This window comes from Corvus kubaryi, unplaced genomic scaffold (assembly GCF_017639235.1).
Source record: "Corvus kubaryi isolate FWS band 111438036 unplaced genomic scaffold, C.kubaryi_AGA036_p1.0 37256, whole genome shotgun sequence".
NCBI classification, from domain to species: Eukaryota; Metazoa; Chordata; class Aves; order Passeriformes; family Corvidae; genus Corvus; species Corvus kubaryi.
This window is the reverse complement of record NW_024581076.1, coordinates 7175942-7196071: the sequence shown is the minus strand read 5'-3', so window position 1 is coordinate 7196071 and position 20130 is coordinate 7175942. Positions and strand designations below refer to the sequence as shown.

General features: G+C 40.1%; 1 protein-coding gene across 3 annotated transcripts in view; it reads right to left on the bottom strand.

Annotated features, from left to right (window-relative positions):
• Window positions 1-7364: 7364 nt before the first annotated feature.
• IFT88 (intraflagellar transport 88) overlaps window positions 7365-20130 on the bottom strand; it is a 45657-nt gene continuing 32891 nt past the window's right edge. For all 3 annotated transcript variants that reach the window (XM_042023917.1, XM_042023919.1, XM_042023918.1), the window contains 3 exons: window positions 17781-17835; window positions 9008-9103; window positions 7365-8342 (listed from right to left, as the gene is read on the bottom strand). In XM_042023917.1, coding sequence (XP_041879851.1) covers window positions 8221-8342; window positions 9008-9103; window positions 17781-17835 — 273 coding nt within the window. In that variant the 3' untranslated portion in view covers window positions 7365-8220. The remainder of the gene's footprint in view (window positions 8343-9007; window positions 9104-17780; window positions 17836-20130) is intronic.

Genomic DNA, 20130 nt, shown 5'->3' with positions numbered 1-20130 from the left:
CGCGGGCACAGGCGGGCTCCTGCCGCTAGCCCGCCCCGGGGCCCTGCCGCGGGCACCCCCCCGAGCCACCGGCCCAGTGCTCCCCGCAAGCCCGGGGGCCCCGTCGGGAGCCCCGCGCTCCCTCCCACCGAACCGGCGGCACCGGCAGGAGCCGGGCTGTCCTCAACCCCGCCGGGACGCTCGGCACCCTCTGGGCCAGGGCTCGAGATTGAGGCAGAGCCAGGGGGATTTGGCCCGGTCGTAGCCGAAGTGTCAAGGCTGATGTGAAAAAACGTGGGGATTTACAGCTGGGGAAGGCACTACTCTAGCCCGGACTCTCGCAGTCATTTTAGGGCCATTGGCACTGTCCCTCGTAGGGATTTGGGATTTCCCACTTGCCCGACTCCAGGCAGCACCTCTAGCGTGTTTCTCCATCCAGCTGTGTCGTTTCTCCAGCAGGAACCGAGGTGGTTGATGTCCAGCATGGAGCCTGGGGCAGGCGACCGTGAGGCCGCTTGGAGCCTGATCCACCCGCTCCTCCGGCGGAGGGGGCCCGGGGTGGACACCCACGGCGGTGTCACTCTGCTGACTGCAAGAGAAGCCACTTCAGAAGACGAGAAATTTGCATGGTACATACCTAAAGGACGTTGAGGTGAGTCTCACCTCTAATGGCTTCTCCATCTATCCTGTATCTGTATTCTGTATCTCCTAAAAACACATGATGTGTTTCATGGTCTCTGGCACAACCCACGAAAATAAGCATCTGTAGTACTCTGGGTCATAAAAGATGTGATCCACTGAAATGGTGTGCATTACAAACAGACCTCAGAATTCATCACTCGAATCAAGTATTTCATGTGCGCTGATGAAGTCCTGCACATCTCTTGAGACATTTAGGATAAGGATAGTTAAATATGAAAATACTAATTAGGAATAAGGGAAAATGGGATCATGAATCATACAAGGACTGAGAAACCCCAGCTTGGTACCACAGAAGTACAAGACATCACCAAACAGGCTGGAATTGAAGCAGAGTGGTCTGGCATTCATAATGTGATGAAGGGACTTGATTTTGTGGTTTCTGAAAAGTCATAGACTTAAGTCTAACTATGATTTTTAGTGATTTTGGTGCCATATGCATCACAGTTATCACTTATTAGCAGTATCCTGACCTTTAACTGTGTGGAATTTGAATCAGATTTCAGCTCTGAGGAAGGAAAGTTTTAAATTGAATTAAAAACCCCTTTGCAGTGGTATCCTCAGGTGACAGACTGGGACAAAGGTTGTCCATTTAGCCCAGTCTAACCCCTGACCATGCACCTGGCCTTGTGTTACTTCACCACCTTGGAGTGGTATATGTGGCAACATGGCAAATGTTTGTCACCATAAACAATTGCCATTTATATTACTGTTCCTAAGACAAAATCTTGAGAAATTTCTGATTCCTGAGTAGCATGAGGATGACACACTTGGCTTTGCAAAATAGGAGTTTTATGCACTTCCTTTATATGCATCGATATTTCTGGGAGAGTTCTGCTTCAAAAAATCAAAGCAGATGAAGAAAAAACAATGGCACAGACATTAAATTGCCACTAAATTTAAGGCTTTGTGTCTTATCTAGGCAATATTCTAATTCTGTACATTAGTTGCATTGTATTTTCTTACAAAAAATCACATTGATTCAACTAATAAGAACCACAGAAGGGCAGCAAATGAGATTCCATTACACAGGAAGTAAGTGCTATGCAAGTTCTCGTGGCATAGTCTACCCTAGAGACATCTGAGTCAGAAAATGTTCATTAATACACTTTGGCAACTTAGGTTCCTCCATGACTTTAAGAAATACTAACCAGTATAATTGTCATTGGTATTAATTTAGAGTTTTCTTAGAATTTGAGGCAGATTTAAAACATCTATACAAATGAAATATTGAAAAAATATTTAGTAATATGAAATCTGTCCTGAATTTGATGTAATATATGCTATTTCAGTCAATGAATTGAGAAGTATGTCTTTCACTTGTACATAATATTCTAAATGTTCTTTCTGGGGATTGTCATTCAATATTTATATATAACCTCTCTCCTGAGATTACCATCACAGTGATAAGTGTCAGCTAATAAGTTCAGTTCCACAAATCCCTGCTATGAGGAAGTCAGGATGTTCCAAAGAAAACTAAGATGTGCAAGAACAAGACAGACACTTTTAGTGAGTTCATATAAATACGAAATATTTTCTGCACCTGTTTCCACCAGAGAGCATTTCATGTGATGTTAAACACAAACGTGTTTAACGAAAACCACACCAGGTTTGTGTCTTCAACCTTGCGTTGTTACCAACAGCTGGAGAAAAATGTAGTCATAGCAGGAGAAAAAAATCCCACTCAAATACGTTATCATCAGACCATTATGATAATTTGGAAAATTGTTTCAGAACCATTTGAATGATGGTGAAAACCTGACAGTAAATGTACGAATGTTGCCCTTCCCAAACACATTAATCCCCAGTGAGCAGTGTTGTCAGGACATTTTCTGGTTGGGATTGTTCTCTTCCATAGCTGCTCTGGCATGACAGCTGGTTTCAGATACTATGGTTCACACACAAATAAATCACATTATTGTGACAAGCATTAGGAAAGATACCACAGTAATGTGCTTGTCACAACAGTGGCAGAATTGCCCTACAGTGGCATATTCCAAATGCTTATTCCCATCCTGCTACAACATTAATGAGATCCTATCTCTATCTGAAATACCAATGTGAAAAAGGTTTTAAAAACCATCATACAGATCTTCAAGATGAACAAGTCGTATTGTTGGGTGCAACAAACATTAGCTGGCATCCCCAGCAGGTATAAATCTTCAGAGAGAGAATTAAATTACTCCCTGAAGACGTCCTTCTCCCTCACATTCTGTTTGCAGATAACCTGTCACCCAAATGCTTCTGTTCCTGTTCATCGTCCCTGCAGTCATAAGCCTTGTAATATCACTTTGCAGCTTCCATGACATGGCATCTTCTACAGCAGGATCTCAGCATATTTTACAGTTGTTAGGCAATTTAGCTTTGCAAAAGTGAATTCTTGAGAAGTGGAGACTCTTCAAAGGACTTCATTTTGCAAAGGTGGAAACTGAGGAGCAAGCAGGTTAAAAATAACCTTTTTACCAAAAAGTTGAGCATCTGTGTCCTTGACATCAGGAATAACCAAAGTGTAGCAAATTAGATTAATTTCTTATGATCTCGTATTACTCTTGCAAAGGAACCAAGAGAAACAGCCCTTTATCATAAAACTGTTTATTGGCAATTCCAAGCACAAATACAGGCTGGGTAGAGAATAGTTTGAGAGCAACCCTGAGGAGAAAGTCTTGGTGGTATTGCTTGAAATAAATGTAACATGACCCAGCCATGTGCACTCACAGCCCAGAGAGCCAGAGGTGTCCTGGGCTGCATCCAAAGCAGCATGGGCAGCAGGGCCAGGGAGGGGATTCTGCCCCTCTGCTCTGCTCTGGTGAGACCCCACCTGCAGTGCTGCATCCAGCTCTGGGGTCCCAGCACAGGGAGGACATGGAGCTGTTGGAGCAAGCCCAGAGATGGCCACAAAGGCGATCAGAGGGATGGTGCACCTCTCCAGTGAGGACAGGTGAGGCAGTTGGGGTTGCCCAGGGAGATTTTGGATGCCCCATCCCTGGAAGGGTTCAAGGTTAGGTTGGATGTGGCTTGAAGCAACCTGGTCTAGTGGAAGGTGTCCCTGCCCACAACAGGGGGCTTGGAACTGGATGATCTTTAAGGTCACTTCCAACCCAAACCATTCTGATTTATGAACTATATCTTTGTACAGTTTTCAATTCCTGTTTTACTCTAGAATACCTTTGTTTCAAAAGTAGTGTCATGTAATCTGTAGTGAAGGATGTTCAGAGAAAAAGATGAAATACATGATTAAGAATGCTTTGATGCTGTACAGATAGGCTTGTTCAGAAATAAATAAAATACTACTCAAGTAGTCATTTATATTTGGCTACTGTACAAAGAGATGTTTTTCATACATGTAAAGAGAAAGGTAACTTTGTATATAACTAAATCCAGCACATCCTGAGGAAGATCTCAAGTCTAAGAGGTCAACTGAGGATTGTTTAATATTGTATAATACATCTTTTCATGACAATAGAAGCTAAAATACCTCATGAGTCAGTTTCTTGAGGGGATTAGCATTTTCCTAAGTTTAATACTGCTGCTCTTCTAACATTAAAAAAAAAAACAGCAGAAATCTTAAATGATTGATCTACTAATTTCAGAATGATAAACACAAGATCAGGGTTTAAATGCTGCTGGAAGCACATACCTGCAGTGTGTGGTTTCTGGAGATGGAGTCTGTTTTGTGCAACCAAGACTGACAAAAAATTTCTGCTTGAATTTCTTGGATGTAGATAGAATCATTTAGCTCTTTCAGTGTTTCCAGTTTTGGGATTTCTAAGACCTATCGCAGCACCAAGGGCATCCTACATGGCAGCAGGGAACACAACTCACTGCACCTGAGCTAAATGCCAGCCAAGGACAGGGTTGGGGACATCACATCAACATAGCACAATAATCCCATATAACCCAGGTAATTATTTTAGACAAGCATTCCACTGGCCTGGCCACACTTCCTTGGAGACCTGAGCTGCCTGAATCGTGCAGGTTTGTTCACCGCCTGACAGCCTGAGGCCTTCCAACAACATGGTGACACAGCACTTTGGACATGCATGCAGCTTCTTTCTCAACAGATTCCAGTTGTATTAATCTCCATCAGGGATCACTCTCCAGTCTTGAGTCCAGTCCTTGAGTCTTGTGTTCCCTCACACGGAATATCTTGCACGAAAGAAGGATGATGCCCTGAAGCCCCTTCCAAAGAATGGTTCCTGGCCCAGGCTTACCTTTGGATCCTGCAAGGCAATGGTCTGGGAGATGAATTGTCATGGTACAAAACTGTACTACTGTGCACTACTGTGCTATCGGTCCTACAGAACAGCTGGTTACACATCCCCTCCTCTGCTCTGGGCTTGCCCTGGCAACACTGCAGTTTGAGTAGAGATGCAGCCATAGTGAGTGGTTGTGAAGTGGATGAACCTGGGCTACATCATTTGACTGTCAGCAGGACTCATTACTCCAGTGTTGGAGCTGGATCACATGGCATTCTGTCAGTTCAGAACAAGCTCAACTGTGCTTGCGAAATAACATGCAAATACATCATAACCCAGAGCATTATATAATCAGATCCTCATGCTATAGGAATCAGCATGTTCCAGAAGTCCCTGGGAGTCTGTACATAGGAAACAACATGTTCCAGAAGTGCCTGTGAGTTTGTGCAGGGCTGGAACAAAAGTGCAATTGTTTGTAATTCACAGAATTCTACACAATGTACAGTTCTGCATCTGGGCAAACCAAACCAAGAAACTGCTGCTGATCACAATCTCTCTGATGTCCGCAGGAGTGCTTCTACAGACCAAGTTGTGGACTGTATCCCAAGTTATTGGTACTTCATACCATTTTATCATGGACATGCCTATCTGGTTGCAGTGTTTGATTAGATGCTGTAATGGGTTTGCATAGCCAAGCTATGGTAGTGGGGGGCTACAGGGGTGGCTTCTGTGCAAAGCTCCCAGAAACTTCCCCCATGTCCAGCAGAACCAATGCCAGGCGGCTCCATGACAGATGTGCTGATGATTAAGGCTGTGCTTATTAGAAATGATGGTAAAGCCTCTGAGATAACATATTTAAGAAGAATTTTTAAAAAGTTACTGCACAGATGTAATTGCAACCAGAGAAGAGCAGGGTGAGAACATGTGAGAGGGACAGCCCTGCAGATCCCAAGGTTAATGGAGAAGGAGAGGGAGCAGCTGCCCCAGGGACCGGAGCTGAGATTCCTCTGCAGCCCCTGGTGCAGACTGTGATGAAGCAGCTGTGCCCCTGCAGCCCCAGGAGATCCACAGGGGTGCAGAAATCTGCGCCAGAGCAGGTGGATGTCTGTGACCCTGTGGGAGGCCCCTGGGGAGAGGAGCCCAGGCTGGAGCAGCCTGTCCTTGAAGGACTGCACCCCATGGAAGAGTGGCCCACACTGCAGCAGTTTGAGGGGGAGTTGTTGCTAGTGAGATGGACTCACACTGGAGAAGTTCATGGAGAACTGTCTCCCATGGGAGGGACCCCACAGTGCAACAGGGGAACAACTCCTCTCCCTGAGCAATGGTAGAAACAACAGGTGATGAATTGACAATAACCCCCATTCCCTGTCTTCCTGAGCCACTGTGGAAGGAAGAAGAGCCGGGCAGAAGGGAGGGGTGGTGGGAAGCTGTTTTGAAGGTTAATTTTACTCCTCATTATCCTGCTCTGATTTTACTAGCAATAAATTCAACTAATATCTCTAATTCGAACCTGCTTTGCCCATGATGGAATTTGGTGAGTGATCTCTCTGTGTCCTTATCTCAACCCATGAACTCTTTGTTATATTTTCTTTCCCCTGCCCAGCTGCAGAGGGGAGTGACAGAGAGGCTTCAGTGGGTGCCAGGCATCCAGTCAGGGTCAACCCACTGCAGTCTACTCCAATGTCTGTCTTAGAAGACCATGACAGTATCTCGCCTGTCTTCTCTTCTGCACTGTTTCATAGGTTTATCTACACTCCCTGCCATGGTCCCAAATATTTTCTCTTACTGTGATTAACCCAGATACCTCATGCCACTGCAGTCTGTAGCTGAAAATGCTCCCTCCTGCCTGGCACATCACATCCTGGTGGTTTAGGTCTTCCAAGACTAAGCCTGACAGTAGGAACTACCATGACATCCAGGAATATGTCATACTATGACCAGAGCAGGAGATACAGCAGGACTGAGGAGCAGGCAAGAGAAAGACTTGCAGAAACAAGGCATCTGCCATCCACTTCCTTCTCATGCTCTTTTCCCCACCCCTTAGAAGGATCAGGCCCCAGAGCTTACTGTGTCTTTGGTCCTTGATGAGTCCCTCGGGGTGCTCCATAAACCGCACTGAACGCGCTCTGCTCGTACCACGAGGTGGAAGCGGTGCAGTCTGAGAGGGAGCACTGCTCCAGTGCCATGGGAAGCATGCTACACACAAAGCAGCTCATTAGCTGTGCCATAAAACCCACAGGACGCTTCCAACCACTTGCAGAAGTCCTACGAAACGGGGCAGTGTTTTTAAAACCTAGAAAAACATTTCATGAAGATACGAAGAGACCTCTCCAGTGTCACTGGCTGGGAAACAGTCTGAGCACCACCACTGAGAAGGAGCACTGAAAATTTTAGAAGACTGAATCCTTGCATTTCAAAGTGCAATACCCAAAGTCTAACTATCAAACCAAACTCACGCCTGAGTTTCAAAAACAAGCCACCTCAGTGAACTAGTTTTGCAAGTATTTATTAGGAAATTCTGAACACCTGACTAATATTTTTCATCTCCCCAAAGTGATTCCTGCTACAGGAATTTAATGTCTCAGTAACTTCAGATCAAGCTTGTTCAGTTCATAAGCAAAATGGTGATTTCTGTAACTAACTTCTTTGCCCATACTCAGCTTAGGCTGTAGAAAACTACCACTGTGTGGTTGGTGCCACAATCTCCAACATAAGACTCAAAAGCTGCAGCCTAATTAGCGATTCTGAACAAACCAGGGTGAAATCCTGAAAACTCTGATCACTCAAAATAAAAAAAACAAAAATAAGGACATTGCCAAGAGACTGAAAAATGGTCCTAGTTCATCTAAACTTAGACTAAAATTAAGATGCTTTCTTTGGTATCAGTGCTAAGTGATTTGCTGAATTAGGACCTTAAGGAAGACCAAGGTCATACCCAACATTTTCAGAAGGTCAGTTCACAGAACTTAAATAAATTCTGGCTTTGGATGAAGGATGTGGGATTTTCAACCTTACAAGCATTGCTTTGAGGTATTTTGCATTGAAAGATGAAATTTTAGAGGCTTCTCTGTTTCATATTATCATCGCATTTATCTCTGAAAGCAAAAGCTTTACACATTTGATACAGCTTGCAATGTGTTTGAGTAGTGTAGATCTTATGCATCAGTAAAATAACCTCACCATTATTTTTTTTGCAATTACAAATCCATGTTTGTAACATAAGGTACCACATGTTCAAAGTATTTCACGAAGAGTTTATAAAAATCCACTACAAAATTATCATGAATGAAAAGTTTTTCAGCTAAAACTTTTACAAGGATTAAAAAAGTGATGAGCGCCCCACATGCTATTCTGGAAGCAGATCCTCTCCTAGTTCTTCATCAGCAAAGTCATCCTCCTCTGTTCTTTTTCTTGCTGCTGTTTTTGGTCTTTCTGGTTGTGGGCCAAGTGGATCTGCATAGGAGGCATCTAGGGTTTAAATAAATACATGTGAAACAGTTACAAACTATTTTAGCTTTAACATTGGCTTGTTTTAAACATACAAAATCAAACACGAGATTAGGATTTAGCACTACACATCTGTGTCTTTGAAATGCAGACCAGAAAGAGCATATGAACACTGAAGGAGAACAAAAACACTGCATTCAGGAACTGAGGCAGGGCACAGAAGCAAAGTTCTTGAGTTCTACTGATGGAAGACTTTTTTTTTTAAATAAATTTCTCTTATGATACTACAGTAAGAAAAAAACTTTGGAAAAGTGCAAGAAACAGCAAGACTGATGACTTGTTTAAGATATGGGTTTTTAGGAAGTACCACATTCCACATGGATTTGGGTTTTTAAACCCCTCTGAACATTCAGTCTTATTGAAGAACTTACGACTGCAGAACTGACTTAAAGGATGCAGCAGACAGATATCGAAAGGACTATTAACACAGGCCACATTTCTTAATATTTACAATTACTTTATAGTGAGCTCTGAACAATGACACTAAAGCCTCATTTTCATGAGGAAAATGTTTCCCCAATTATCTAATTTTATATACTCTTCCAATAACTTTTTTTTTCCTCTCTCCTTACTTCTCCTTTCTCTGAGGACCATGAAAGTAAAAAAGGGATAAGATGTCCACTTGCCTATTTCTTTACTGTTGCTACTTTCATAGGGTTCCCTTGTTGCAGGCAGAGCTTTTAGTTTGGCACTCAGTCTTTCCCCTTTGGTACCACCACTATCTGGGGAACAGGAAAAAAAAAGAAGACAAATAACATAGTGTTATGTTCTGTGAAACCGATACGAGAACAACATCAATTCAGCTACTACTATCTGTCAAACTAGACTTGGATGAAACCATCCTTTCATGACAGATACAGTACTCATTTGTAATAGTGGTCTTTAAAACACAGTGGACACTGTGTCCAAGCATGTGTGTGTTAATGTTTTTTAAAAAATGCACACAGCCGTGTTACTTTGGAGTAAACACATTAAAATATTTCTGCTTCGAATGCTGACATTTCAGTTGCTTATAAATTACAGTCACATTTTGGAGTTAAAATAAGCATGATAAATATAAACACTGTCACAATGTACACAGGACATTTCCTATGTTTGTGTGCTTACCAATACACGAGTGTGATCCACCTGCTCAATACTGTCAAGGTTAAATTCAACACTAGGTTTGCTTTTAATCAGAAGAGCATATTTGCCATGTGCTGTCTGCGTGGCAGGCAGGCACAGCTCATGTGTACAGACCATCCTGGTCCTGCACCTCGCTGTAAACACTGCGCTGGCAGCTCAGTTTGCAGCAGGGCCCCAAGGAATGTGTCAGCTCCAAGGGCTGCCTCCTGCGCAGACAACATCAGATTAACATTCTCTTGCCACAGCAGTATTCCAGACACTTTAAATGTTCTGTTCACCTCTGAATCTCTTTTTCACGTTCATGGCAAGCTTTCAGTCTCATCTGCTACAACAAATTTTTATGCAATATTTTTTCTCCTAGGAGAAAACATTTTGAGTTTGACTTGGTCTATTTACAAGGTGGGACGTACAGCCAAATAGAGACATGTTCATTTACAACAACAAACAATGTGGGTATTAAAAGTCTTCCATCTGTAAGGAGGAAAGATGGGTTTCATTCAGCAAACATTAATTATAAAGTGTGGACTTGGCAACACATTTCCATTGTCTTATTTACTGTAAGTGTTATTTTAACAGATATTGTTGTAATTAAAAGAAAAAAAAAACCCAAACAAAAAAAAGCCCCCAAACTTCTACAAAGATGACAAACCTTTATTTCTCTATAAATACTACTGCAGACTTCTGTTTGCTCAGCCCTAAACTGGAAGACAATGTCTCTGCTCCAAGAAAGATCTAATACATACAGTCACATAACAAACTTATTATTAAAATAATAACTTCACAAGACACAGATTACAGTTGAAATTTCAAAGCAAGGAAACTGTACTTTAATGTACATCCACTTCCCTAGGGAACTCCCACTTCTCACTGACAGGTTTAATGAAAGAAGTGAATACTTAACAGATTTGAAGAAATGGGGAAAAAACAATGGCTTTTCCTGGAGAGGAACTCAACCAAAGGGCTGTGAAACTACAGAAGGGCCTCCCCTTGATTTCAGTGGGCTCTGGAGAGGCCTGTGCAACAAGGAGGTGAGAGCTGGGCTTCAAAGATGGTGTGGATGAAAATGTTTTGAGGAAAATACAAAATAATCAACAAGAAAAAGAGCAGGACAGAAGTAGGCACAGTCTTGCATAATGGAAAACAAGTCATTTTTAAGATGATAAATAAAGTTGTAAGGAGCAGTAAAGAGATGCAAAGACAGGAACAATACAGCCAACTACACTAGGGGAAGACTGAACTAGTCAAAGAAACTCCACAGGTTTAGTTGGTTGGTCCCAGAAAGGAAGAACTGGATGTAATGAAAATAAAAGAGGAGGAAGATGGCATACCAAATGTTTTCAGTTGTGAAGGAGGAAAATACATGGGTGTCAGCACTACTACCAGAGGAAGGTGAAAGACTTAATATTAACTGAAGGAAGGAAGAAAAGGATGTTAGACAAAACAAACTGAGTGGGATCAACATGATACCCACCAGTTACCTGCATCTCTTCCTGCCCTAAAAAAATACAGTTGAAAACAAAGGCTTCCTTGGACATTCTAGGACCCTTAAGTTTTATTAGGGCTACATCCAAGAAGGGAATGAGGCAGTAAGTCCAAAATGTGAAGCCCTTTCATTTACTCTGAACTTGTCAATCTAGACCCACCCTACCACAGGAAGGAGCACCCTGCCCTTTCTGCTCCGTGTCATATCCCCCTCCACATGCTGTCCAGTTGTAGCAGGCTGTGCTGGAGCAGGTTCCTAGTACATTTAAAACTAACCTGATGAAACCCTTTTCTCAGGTAGATCAGCAAAGTAACACAGCTCACCTTACTTCTGTATGACCATTATATCTAGCAAGAGTGAAGGGAAGGTTAACAACTCTTCTGGTTAGCTCTTCACATTCAGTTTAAATTAGGCTAATGTGCAAAACCACATCAAGTCTCTATGGACTGCAGTATGCTCTAAGCATACCTAAAAATGTGGAAGAGGAGCACCTTTTATTCTAAAGTGCATCCAGAAGAAAGTAAGAGCTGCTCGACACCATCTGCATTACATGGAGTTGTCAGACAGCAGCTCAGGAAGTGAGAGGTCTGGCTTCAATGCCTTCCTTCACCTGAGGGAGTTCAAATCCACACTTCCAGCTTTTCAGAATGTCCTAGCTGTTGAGCCATTTGGGGTAAGCTGTTCTTGACACTCTGCCATGGGATACAGAACTTGGCTGCCAATATGGCAGCTATTAAAAATTCTGTTGACCATATAACACGATCTGCCAGAAGTCTAAATCTCATCTCAAAATTACTTTTTGTAGTTCTGTTTGCAGACGAATCATCGGCATGTTTTTATTCAGTATACATTCACACATAATTTGGCAATGTTAAGGAATATAAGCCTTTTGGTATCCTACAGTGAAGAGAATTCTACAGTGGTAGAATTTTGGTATCCTACAGTGACGAGAACTTCAGGGAAGGAGTTGTTTTTAAAGCATTTTATCACAGACATGCATACTTTTGGGACGCAAGTTTTACTATTTCTGCTCACCGTTCCCTGCTGCTCTCACCCCATCTAGGAGAAAGATTTTATATACATTTATATACCTTTTGAATTATGGGAATGAAACTAACTTTCACTAAAATAATACACAGAAGAAAACAAAGCTAACATTGGGACAAAGGACAATAATAAAAACTCTGGATGAAAAGCTTTATTTGTAGTTTTTCTCTACTAAGAGCACAGCTTTGAGTATTAACATCTGATTGTACCTACAATCAGAGGACTACAGGTAGATATTTCTGAAACTGCAAATTAATTCTCTCTGTATTAAACTGTACACAAACACCTGCCCCTGATTCAAGGCAGCTTTTGAATAATGGAAGACCCCTGCTAAATTAAATTGCTCTCTGCATCTAAGGAAAGCTTCACTGCAACGAATAGTCACTCCTTATTTATTAATTTATTGGGCTTTTATTAAATAAGTTATTACTGTAGTTCATGTGGAGGCCAGCCCCACTGTACTCACTTTGGGGTGACAATGGGGACACATCCACATGAACTGACTGCAGGAACATGGCTCCAGATTTCAGTTGAAAAAGCAACAAGAACTGATTAAGAAGAGCTGGTCAATATATTTTTAAAATCTAATTTATAAATATATCTACTCTGTAAAATTATTATATTTGAGAGTTGGATTATCATGCTGACTTTACATTCCCCTCACAGTCTGTGTTCAACAGCCTTAACTAAGGACTATGCATGGAAAGACATAAATAATACAGTCTGCATGCTGATATAATTCACAGTGCATTCCTTCCTCTCATCTGTTTAAAAGTCATGGACACAGTATTATATTTAGGATATTTAAATTATTCTATTAGAATTGTTTCATTCATTTAGATTTGTTCAGTGTCTTACAAAAACTAATTTGAACTAATTCCTTCACATAGAACTTGGACAGGAATAAAAAAGAATCAAAATATAAAACCTAATTTTAAAAAATGGCTAATTTTATATGGTAGAACAATGACTAATGCAACATACTGCAAAAGTTAGCCTATTTGGTAATAGTCCTATTTTAAGTAGTGATTTCTAGCAAACAAGATTCTCAATCTTTTTATCTTTCTGTACTTCCTGTGTCACACGATAGCTGGGTGTACTTCAACACATAAAATCCATGGTATTTGTACGTATTTTTTAAAGGAATCTAACTAGTTGCAATTACAGTGATGAGACTACTGCATTGGAAATTCCTCCAGGAATCACAAGGGACGTAAATTAGAATTTTTAGTACCGTTTCACTCATAAAGAAAAGACAACGAAGGGTAAGATTGTTTGGTAATCTGCCTCCTCGGTCAAATGTTTCTGTAACAAAGAGCACAGTTGGCTAATGCTCCACCAAATCCAGAATGTGTTTTAAGTGCACCTCTGCATATCTTTCATATTTGGGATGAAGACACCATCTTTGGAGCAGAATGGGCATTGGTTTGACCAAAGAGAAGAGTAAGTTCAGTGTAGAAGGCAGAATGTTATATTAAAACTGTGAAAGAGCGTAAGAAGTAGATGCAATTTATAACTTCACTGCTGTTCATTTTGATTTGAAATTCTGTTAAATGAAAATTGTTTGTGGTGTGTCAGTTCAGCTAATTCCTTAGGTGGGTTCAGAGCAGAAAACAGATTAAGATATTCTCTTCATTTCAAAAGATTTTCCCTTCTCCATTAATTAAGAAAACTTTTTTCCTATTTTGCACACACAGACAATGGAACCATTCCACAATGACTTATAATTAATGAGGCATCAACAGGCACACAAAGCCTAGAAAATATAAATTATTGTCATGTCCTGGCTGCAGGGTAACAAGAAAATCTCTTATCTCTGTCACAGTCAGGATTATTTGGCATGCCCATGGCTCTAACATGTAAGACATACTTCCATAATATATGAGGACATCCCTATGGGATGGTAAAGGGTGTTTGAATATGGGAAATTTTTGGGGATGGACAAACTGACACAGTCACCAGTGAAATGAAAAAGGAAAAAGGCACCTAAATTATTCCCATGTGGTTTATTTTCCAAATTCATCCTGACAGGCGTAGGTAACAAGAAGAATGCAAAGTAGGCAGCCTTTCATCTTCTGAATTCAACACTGCTTCTTTGGGCTCCTGTCCGAGACTGCGCGGCTCCTCTCATCCAACACAAAACTCCCCATTCAGAGAGCTGGGCAAATGCAGAGACCAAGTAAACACTGCCATGGGAATGGAATCCTTAACGTCATACTTTGCCTTATCTACCTATATAAAGGCATTATGCTATTAAACAGGAAAAATCTCTTATGGTAGTAAAAACCACAGTGCACCAACTTCTAAATTCTGGATGTTACAATCATATATCTGCAAAACACAGAAAAGTGAGTATGAAAACAAGAGAAGATTATTGGAAAGAAAATCTTTGACAACTGCCTAAACTCAAATGCACTGTTAGCTCCCTTCAAGGCTTTGTGGTGTTGTGGTTTTGGTTTTTTCTTTCTCCTTTCTTAAATTAAAAAGAGTAATTTTAATAGGACTGTATCAATGTAATTTGCTTCCAACATAAGTAAGATTGAAAACCATAAATCTGATAATTGTGGAGAGAAGAAAATTTCACTTTTTATAGTGAGTGACAAATGTGTTCAATTTTGGGTAGGCATTTTAGATTTAATGCTTATTTTTCTCACAAGACAAGAGCAGACTTTAACTGACATTGACATAGACGTCAGTTTCCTTGGCCTCTCTGTTTCCATTCTGTCTACCATTCATGCACACACCAATCATATTGCTGAAACTGTGCTTTGGTGCATCTCATACACCTTCTGCTTTAATTTATATTGGCAAAGTACTGGATGCCCTATGAAGTACAAGCCTTGCTGGCTTAGTCCTCTTTCTTCTTAGCTTCCTCTTTAAAAGCAATTGCAGATCATATTTCCTAAAACAAGGAAACCTGAATTATTAATACTCTTAATATAAATGGCTATATAGGGACAAAATACTTGGGGGGAAAAATCTGTTAGGAATACTAGCAAGCATAGGGACAGCGAGCTGGTAGCAGAAAAAAAAAATAAAACAGACATCATACCTAAAATATTTGGAATGCATACAGACTTCAGTTAGCTAGTGAGTACTTTAATTTACCTAGTAAGTACTAAACTAAGGAGGATTCCATGTTTCACTGGGTTTAGTAATGATGGCAAGTCCTTCATACACTGTAGGAAAATGATGCCTTTTAGTCTTGGCAACACCACTGGAAAAGACTAACCTTAAAATGTATACAAATGTTTCTTTTTTTATTTTTCCTCCTTTTGAAGTCATTAGTTTATCAAAAGCATACTAATACTATGAAATAAAATAACCCATGTTTATATTTCGTATGTGTCTTCACACAGGCCATGTACAGAAATTTATTAACCTGCAAATTACAGCTCATAACCCAGGTGAGTAACGCCAAGCACTGGACAAAATAAAATGTTTGGGTGTTCAGGTTTCTCTTAGCCATCCTCAGTACAATGTGGACAAACACAGTCCTTAACATCTGATGCTGTGAGTGTCCGGTTCCTTCACTGATAAGTCTCCCCAGAGTCAACATCACCAGTTAAAATGTACCCAGCGCCTTTGACTCATTCTAAAAATACTTCTAAGTAGTACAGCTCACCACAACTTTTAATTAAGAATCCCAGCAGGAAGTTAACTCTAGGCTCACTACAGGACCCTCTTTGTACCTCTGCTTGTTTGCCGAGTAATTTCCAGAAAGGCTGGATCTTTGGCACTGCACTTGTATAATGGAGATTTCTCAAACATGCTCTTACACACGCTTGTTCCCAAACTCTGGTTTTTTCCACTCTTTCATACATTTGACATAGTATCTTGAGCAACAATCTAAGAATTACTGATAGGGTAAATTCTAGGTCAATTCTGATCCTGCTTAACCTCTCATCCTCTTTCTTATTTTTTTAAAATTAAAAAAAAAAAAAAAAAGAAGAAGAAAGAAGACAACTGTCCATAGATACTTCTGTCTTTAAAAGAAATACTGACAAACTGGTAGTTTGGGGGATTAATGTTGTTTTAGCATCTTTTCAGTATGAGCCTTATTATATCTTCTTTTGCTAAATTACTGAGTCACTTCCTACTGAAACATACCCCTTTTTCACTAATGAGGGTGGGGATAATTACAAAATAGAGCTGGAAGAGACCTTCTGTGCTATTTGCCTACCCACCTGATGCAAAGTTTTGCCCATCTATAAACACCCTTGCCTGTTACCAATGCTGCTCTTCATTTCTATTTACTATATACCAAAGTGGTCTCTGCTTTATGACAGAGATCAGGGACCAATCCTGTCTCACACTGCTGTTTTGTTGGCTGCCTGATTGTAGGGTTTATGTAACAAAGGAGAGCCCAGAAACATTTCTATCCCTCTCTGTTACTTCAATAAAGAATTACTTTGGCCTGAGGCCCAGAACAGGTAAAATTTAATCCTAGGTGAATGGTTGTTTCTTCCACACATCAAGAGATTATTTAACAGCTTCTCTAGTGAAACTACTGAGCTGAAAAAGGAATGAGATCTCTCTCAAGCACCTAATACTCACTCTTAACCTTTAGAGAATCCAGGAAAGCAGTCTTCATAAATGTAACAGCATTCTAAGGTCATCTTCAGATTATGTTAGCAATTGCCATGACTTTTCGTGACCCTATAGAATTCGATAAGGGTAGGAAAATATCTGCTACGTAGGTGGAGAAATAAAATCACCAAATAAGAAAAAAATATCATAACATATTTCTCTGTAAAACGAAGGGAAGAGAGGCAAGAATTTATAGGGGATATCTTCTGATGAGACCCATTGATACCAAGATAAACCAAAAGCAGAATACAAATAAACCATTTCCTTTTTGGGTCAAAAGATGGATTTTTTTTTTCCAGGTGGCTGAAGTAGCCTGAAATCTGCTAGCTTCCTTAGACCAGCAGTGGGGGACTGTTAGGTTTACATTACTAATTTCATGGATTTAATAATGGGAGGGAAAAATCATTAGTTCTGCAATATGCAGGCTGCCTAGCACAGGAAAGATGAAACAGGACCGTTTCCTGACTTACACTGCAAGAGTTTTATATTTATGGAAATCAGCACTGTGAATCTGTAGAAGCAGAGAGACTGAGTAGTCAGAGAGAAAGCTTTCTTCTAGGGAAGACTCCAGAACTTCAGTTCTGCTATACAGAGAAAAGGGGAAGGATGAGCTCAAAGATAGTTAAGGGTACGTTATCCTCATTAGAGAGCGGGCTGCACAGAACAATCTGCTGAACTTGTAACAAGCACCTATTATAGTAGATTACATGGCAGGCACAGAATTCCCTTTCCTTCATGTTAAATAAAGAAACAATGAATTCCTATTTTCCATGGCTTTATTTTGTTATAATAAATGATTCCTTATAGTAAATATTCTGAAGTTAAAAATGTTCAAATACCAAGTTAATGGGATAAAAACATTCAAGTCCACAGTACTGAAAGCAATCATAAATTTAGCTTTAGGTATACACTAAGATCTGTATATAGAACACAAATGTTAGACCAAATCCATGCTACTGTACCACTTGTGATTTCATACAGCACTGACAAAATCAGAAAGTATGAAACAAAATTTGTGAAGTACTTACATATTACTCAGTGCATATTTGTGTGCTTATCAGAATGACAGGAGCCTTTACAAACACTTTCAGAAAATCTATTTTCTTCAGGATCCTGTCAAAACTGATATTTATGCAGAGGCATTGACTACTTACCACCACTTCCTTCTTTGCGGCCACGTGCACTGCCATCTCTGCCAGATTTAATGCGCTGCAGAACAGTGGAAAAGGTTTGAAAAGAACAGAACAAAAAAACCCATTTAGTAATATATATTAGAGATAATTACTGAAAATTAAACTCAGCTTATTAATAAAACAGTAGGAGAATGTTAAACTAGACTTACTACACTGTAACTACTAAAGCTTGTTTTTCCACACACAAAATTGTCCTTAAAGTCAGGGTTAAATCCAATGTTTATATGAAACAAGAGTTCTGTGAAATTCAAATAGAATATGTCAATAAATTATTTTTCTTCAGATAAAATTTATACAAGGAATGTGCATAAAAATAGTTCAGATGTTCTTTTGTAAAGTACAGCTGAAAAAACAGGCAACAGAGCCCTCCTTGCATGAGTTCAAAGTAGCCTTTGCCTATTAACATCTTGTAAATCCCACAAGCATTTTATTATTGTAAAGACTCAAAAGGGAGAAGTTGGGGAATCTATAAAAAGAACTATTCACCCTATGGATCTTGGATTTTGAGTTTTTGGCACAGAACTGTATTTCACAGCAAAATTTAATTTGCTGTTGAGTGTTAAATGCAAGATAAAGGTGAAGGTAAATACTTTAAAAGCTATGTTTAAAAAGTCAGCTCTCTTGTGCAGGGGAAGGTATCATAAACATCTTCCAGCTGTGTTTTTTTGAGTGTTATTTGAAAACTTCAACAGTTTATCAAAGCAATACCTTTGTATGACATGGCAGACTTAGCTCTTCTGGCAAAACACCAAATTTCTTATACATACACCTTGTCAATTATAAGAAGGGACACCTCAGCGAGGGACTTTTTGACAGGTAGGTACAAAAACTTGATGTTTAAAGCACTCAGCTATTAATAAAGTACCTCTGCATCTTATTTCAAAATATGAATTCAGGATCTGATTAAAACACACATCAATTCTTCAGGTCAATTACTGTAACTTCTTCACTCATTTTCCACCCAAAAAATATCATGAAGTCTGGCAAAGTTGGAATGATACCAAAGAAGTGAAAGAACTTTCAAGATTAATGCCAACAGAAAAAGGAAGAACTCTTAAATCAAAACCCATAGGAGTCAGACAGGAAAGCATTGAGCCTAGTGTGAAACCAGGACTGGTCTTGGAGCAATTCAGTCTGGGACCAGAATTTCTCACACTTTTTTATTTATTTTGGGAAATCCTCAAGTCTAAAATACGTTCTCTGAATTTTGGATTAAACATCCTTTTCACAGCCCAGTGAAGTAGCATATATCAATCCTTCAGGAAGCCTGTCCAGACTCTCCAACTATTGAATGACTGACAGCAAGTCTGACAGCAGAAGCTCAGCTTCTGTCTGCCCAAGGGAAGCGGTCCCTATGTGACAGTGCCCTCTTGGCATTTACATCCTACGATTTTCCTCCCAAAATATTACGTAAGAACTACAGCTTAAACATACGATTAACTCCTGTAAAATTCCAAGTGAGTAGTTTGTAAGTAATCCCACACTAAAAGCAGACATTCAAAATAGGTTTCCACCCTAAAAATGCCTTTTCTCCCATGACTGCAAAAGACATTTAGGATGGTTAGCCCAGATGTGGATGCCTGAAGGTAAAGGCAGTAAGGCTCCTCCAGCATTTGCACCTCTCATCACTGCTTCTCACCACACCCCATCAGCCCCTCGTTCTCAGCCATTAAGCTCACTCAACAGAAATAAACAGTAATGTGTGCACACAGCAGTGCCAAGGAGGCTCTGTGAACTTTTACACTATTACCTGTCTTTTTTAGAGTGAAACATGAAAAAGGAAGACTAATGCAGTAAAAAACAAAACCAAACAAAGCCCCCAGCCCCCTTCCCCCCTCAAACGCTCCAACATATGAAGGTTGCAGTAAAAATTGAATGCTGTGAGAAGCAGGGCGAAAAATTTCTATAGGGAATGAACTCCACAGATGTTCCTACATTCTTGGCTGGAAGTATTTAACAACTTGTCCATATTTGAGAACTGAGGGAAATAAGTACTCCAGAATATTTATTTTGGTATAAAGTCCATGTGGATATACTTATTCTGAAAAAACAATGCCAAAATAGAAAATTTTGATAAATTTCTACAGGAAGACAAAGTCTGCATGCAGACTGTGAAACGCAGGTATACTACACTAGCATTTTACCTATTTTGTCTTCACTGGGTGCAATTGAGAAGTCAAGGGTTAGTCTAAAACTGGGAGCAGGAATTGAACTGTATCTGGTACTGCTAACTGAAACCAGTATTCCTGTTGGAAACTTAGGTGGTGAAATATTAAAATTTGGTAATTTTAGAACTTGAAAGTATAGTTTA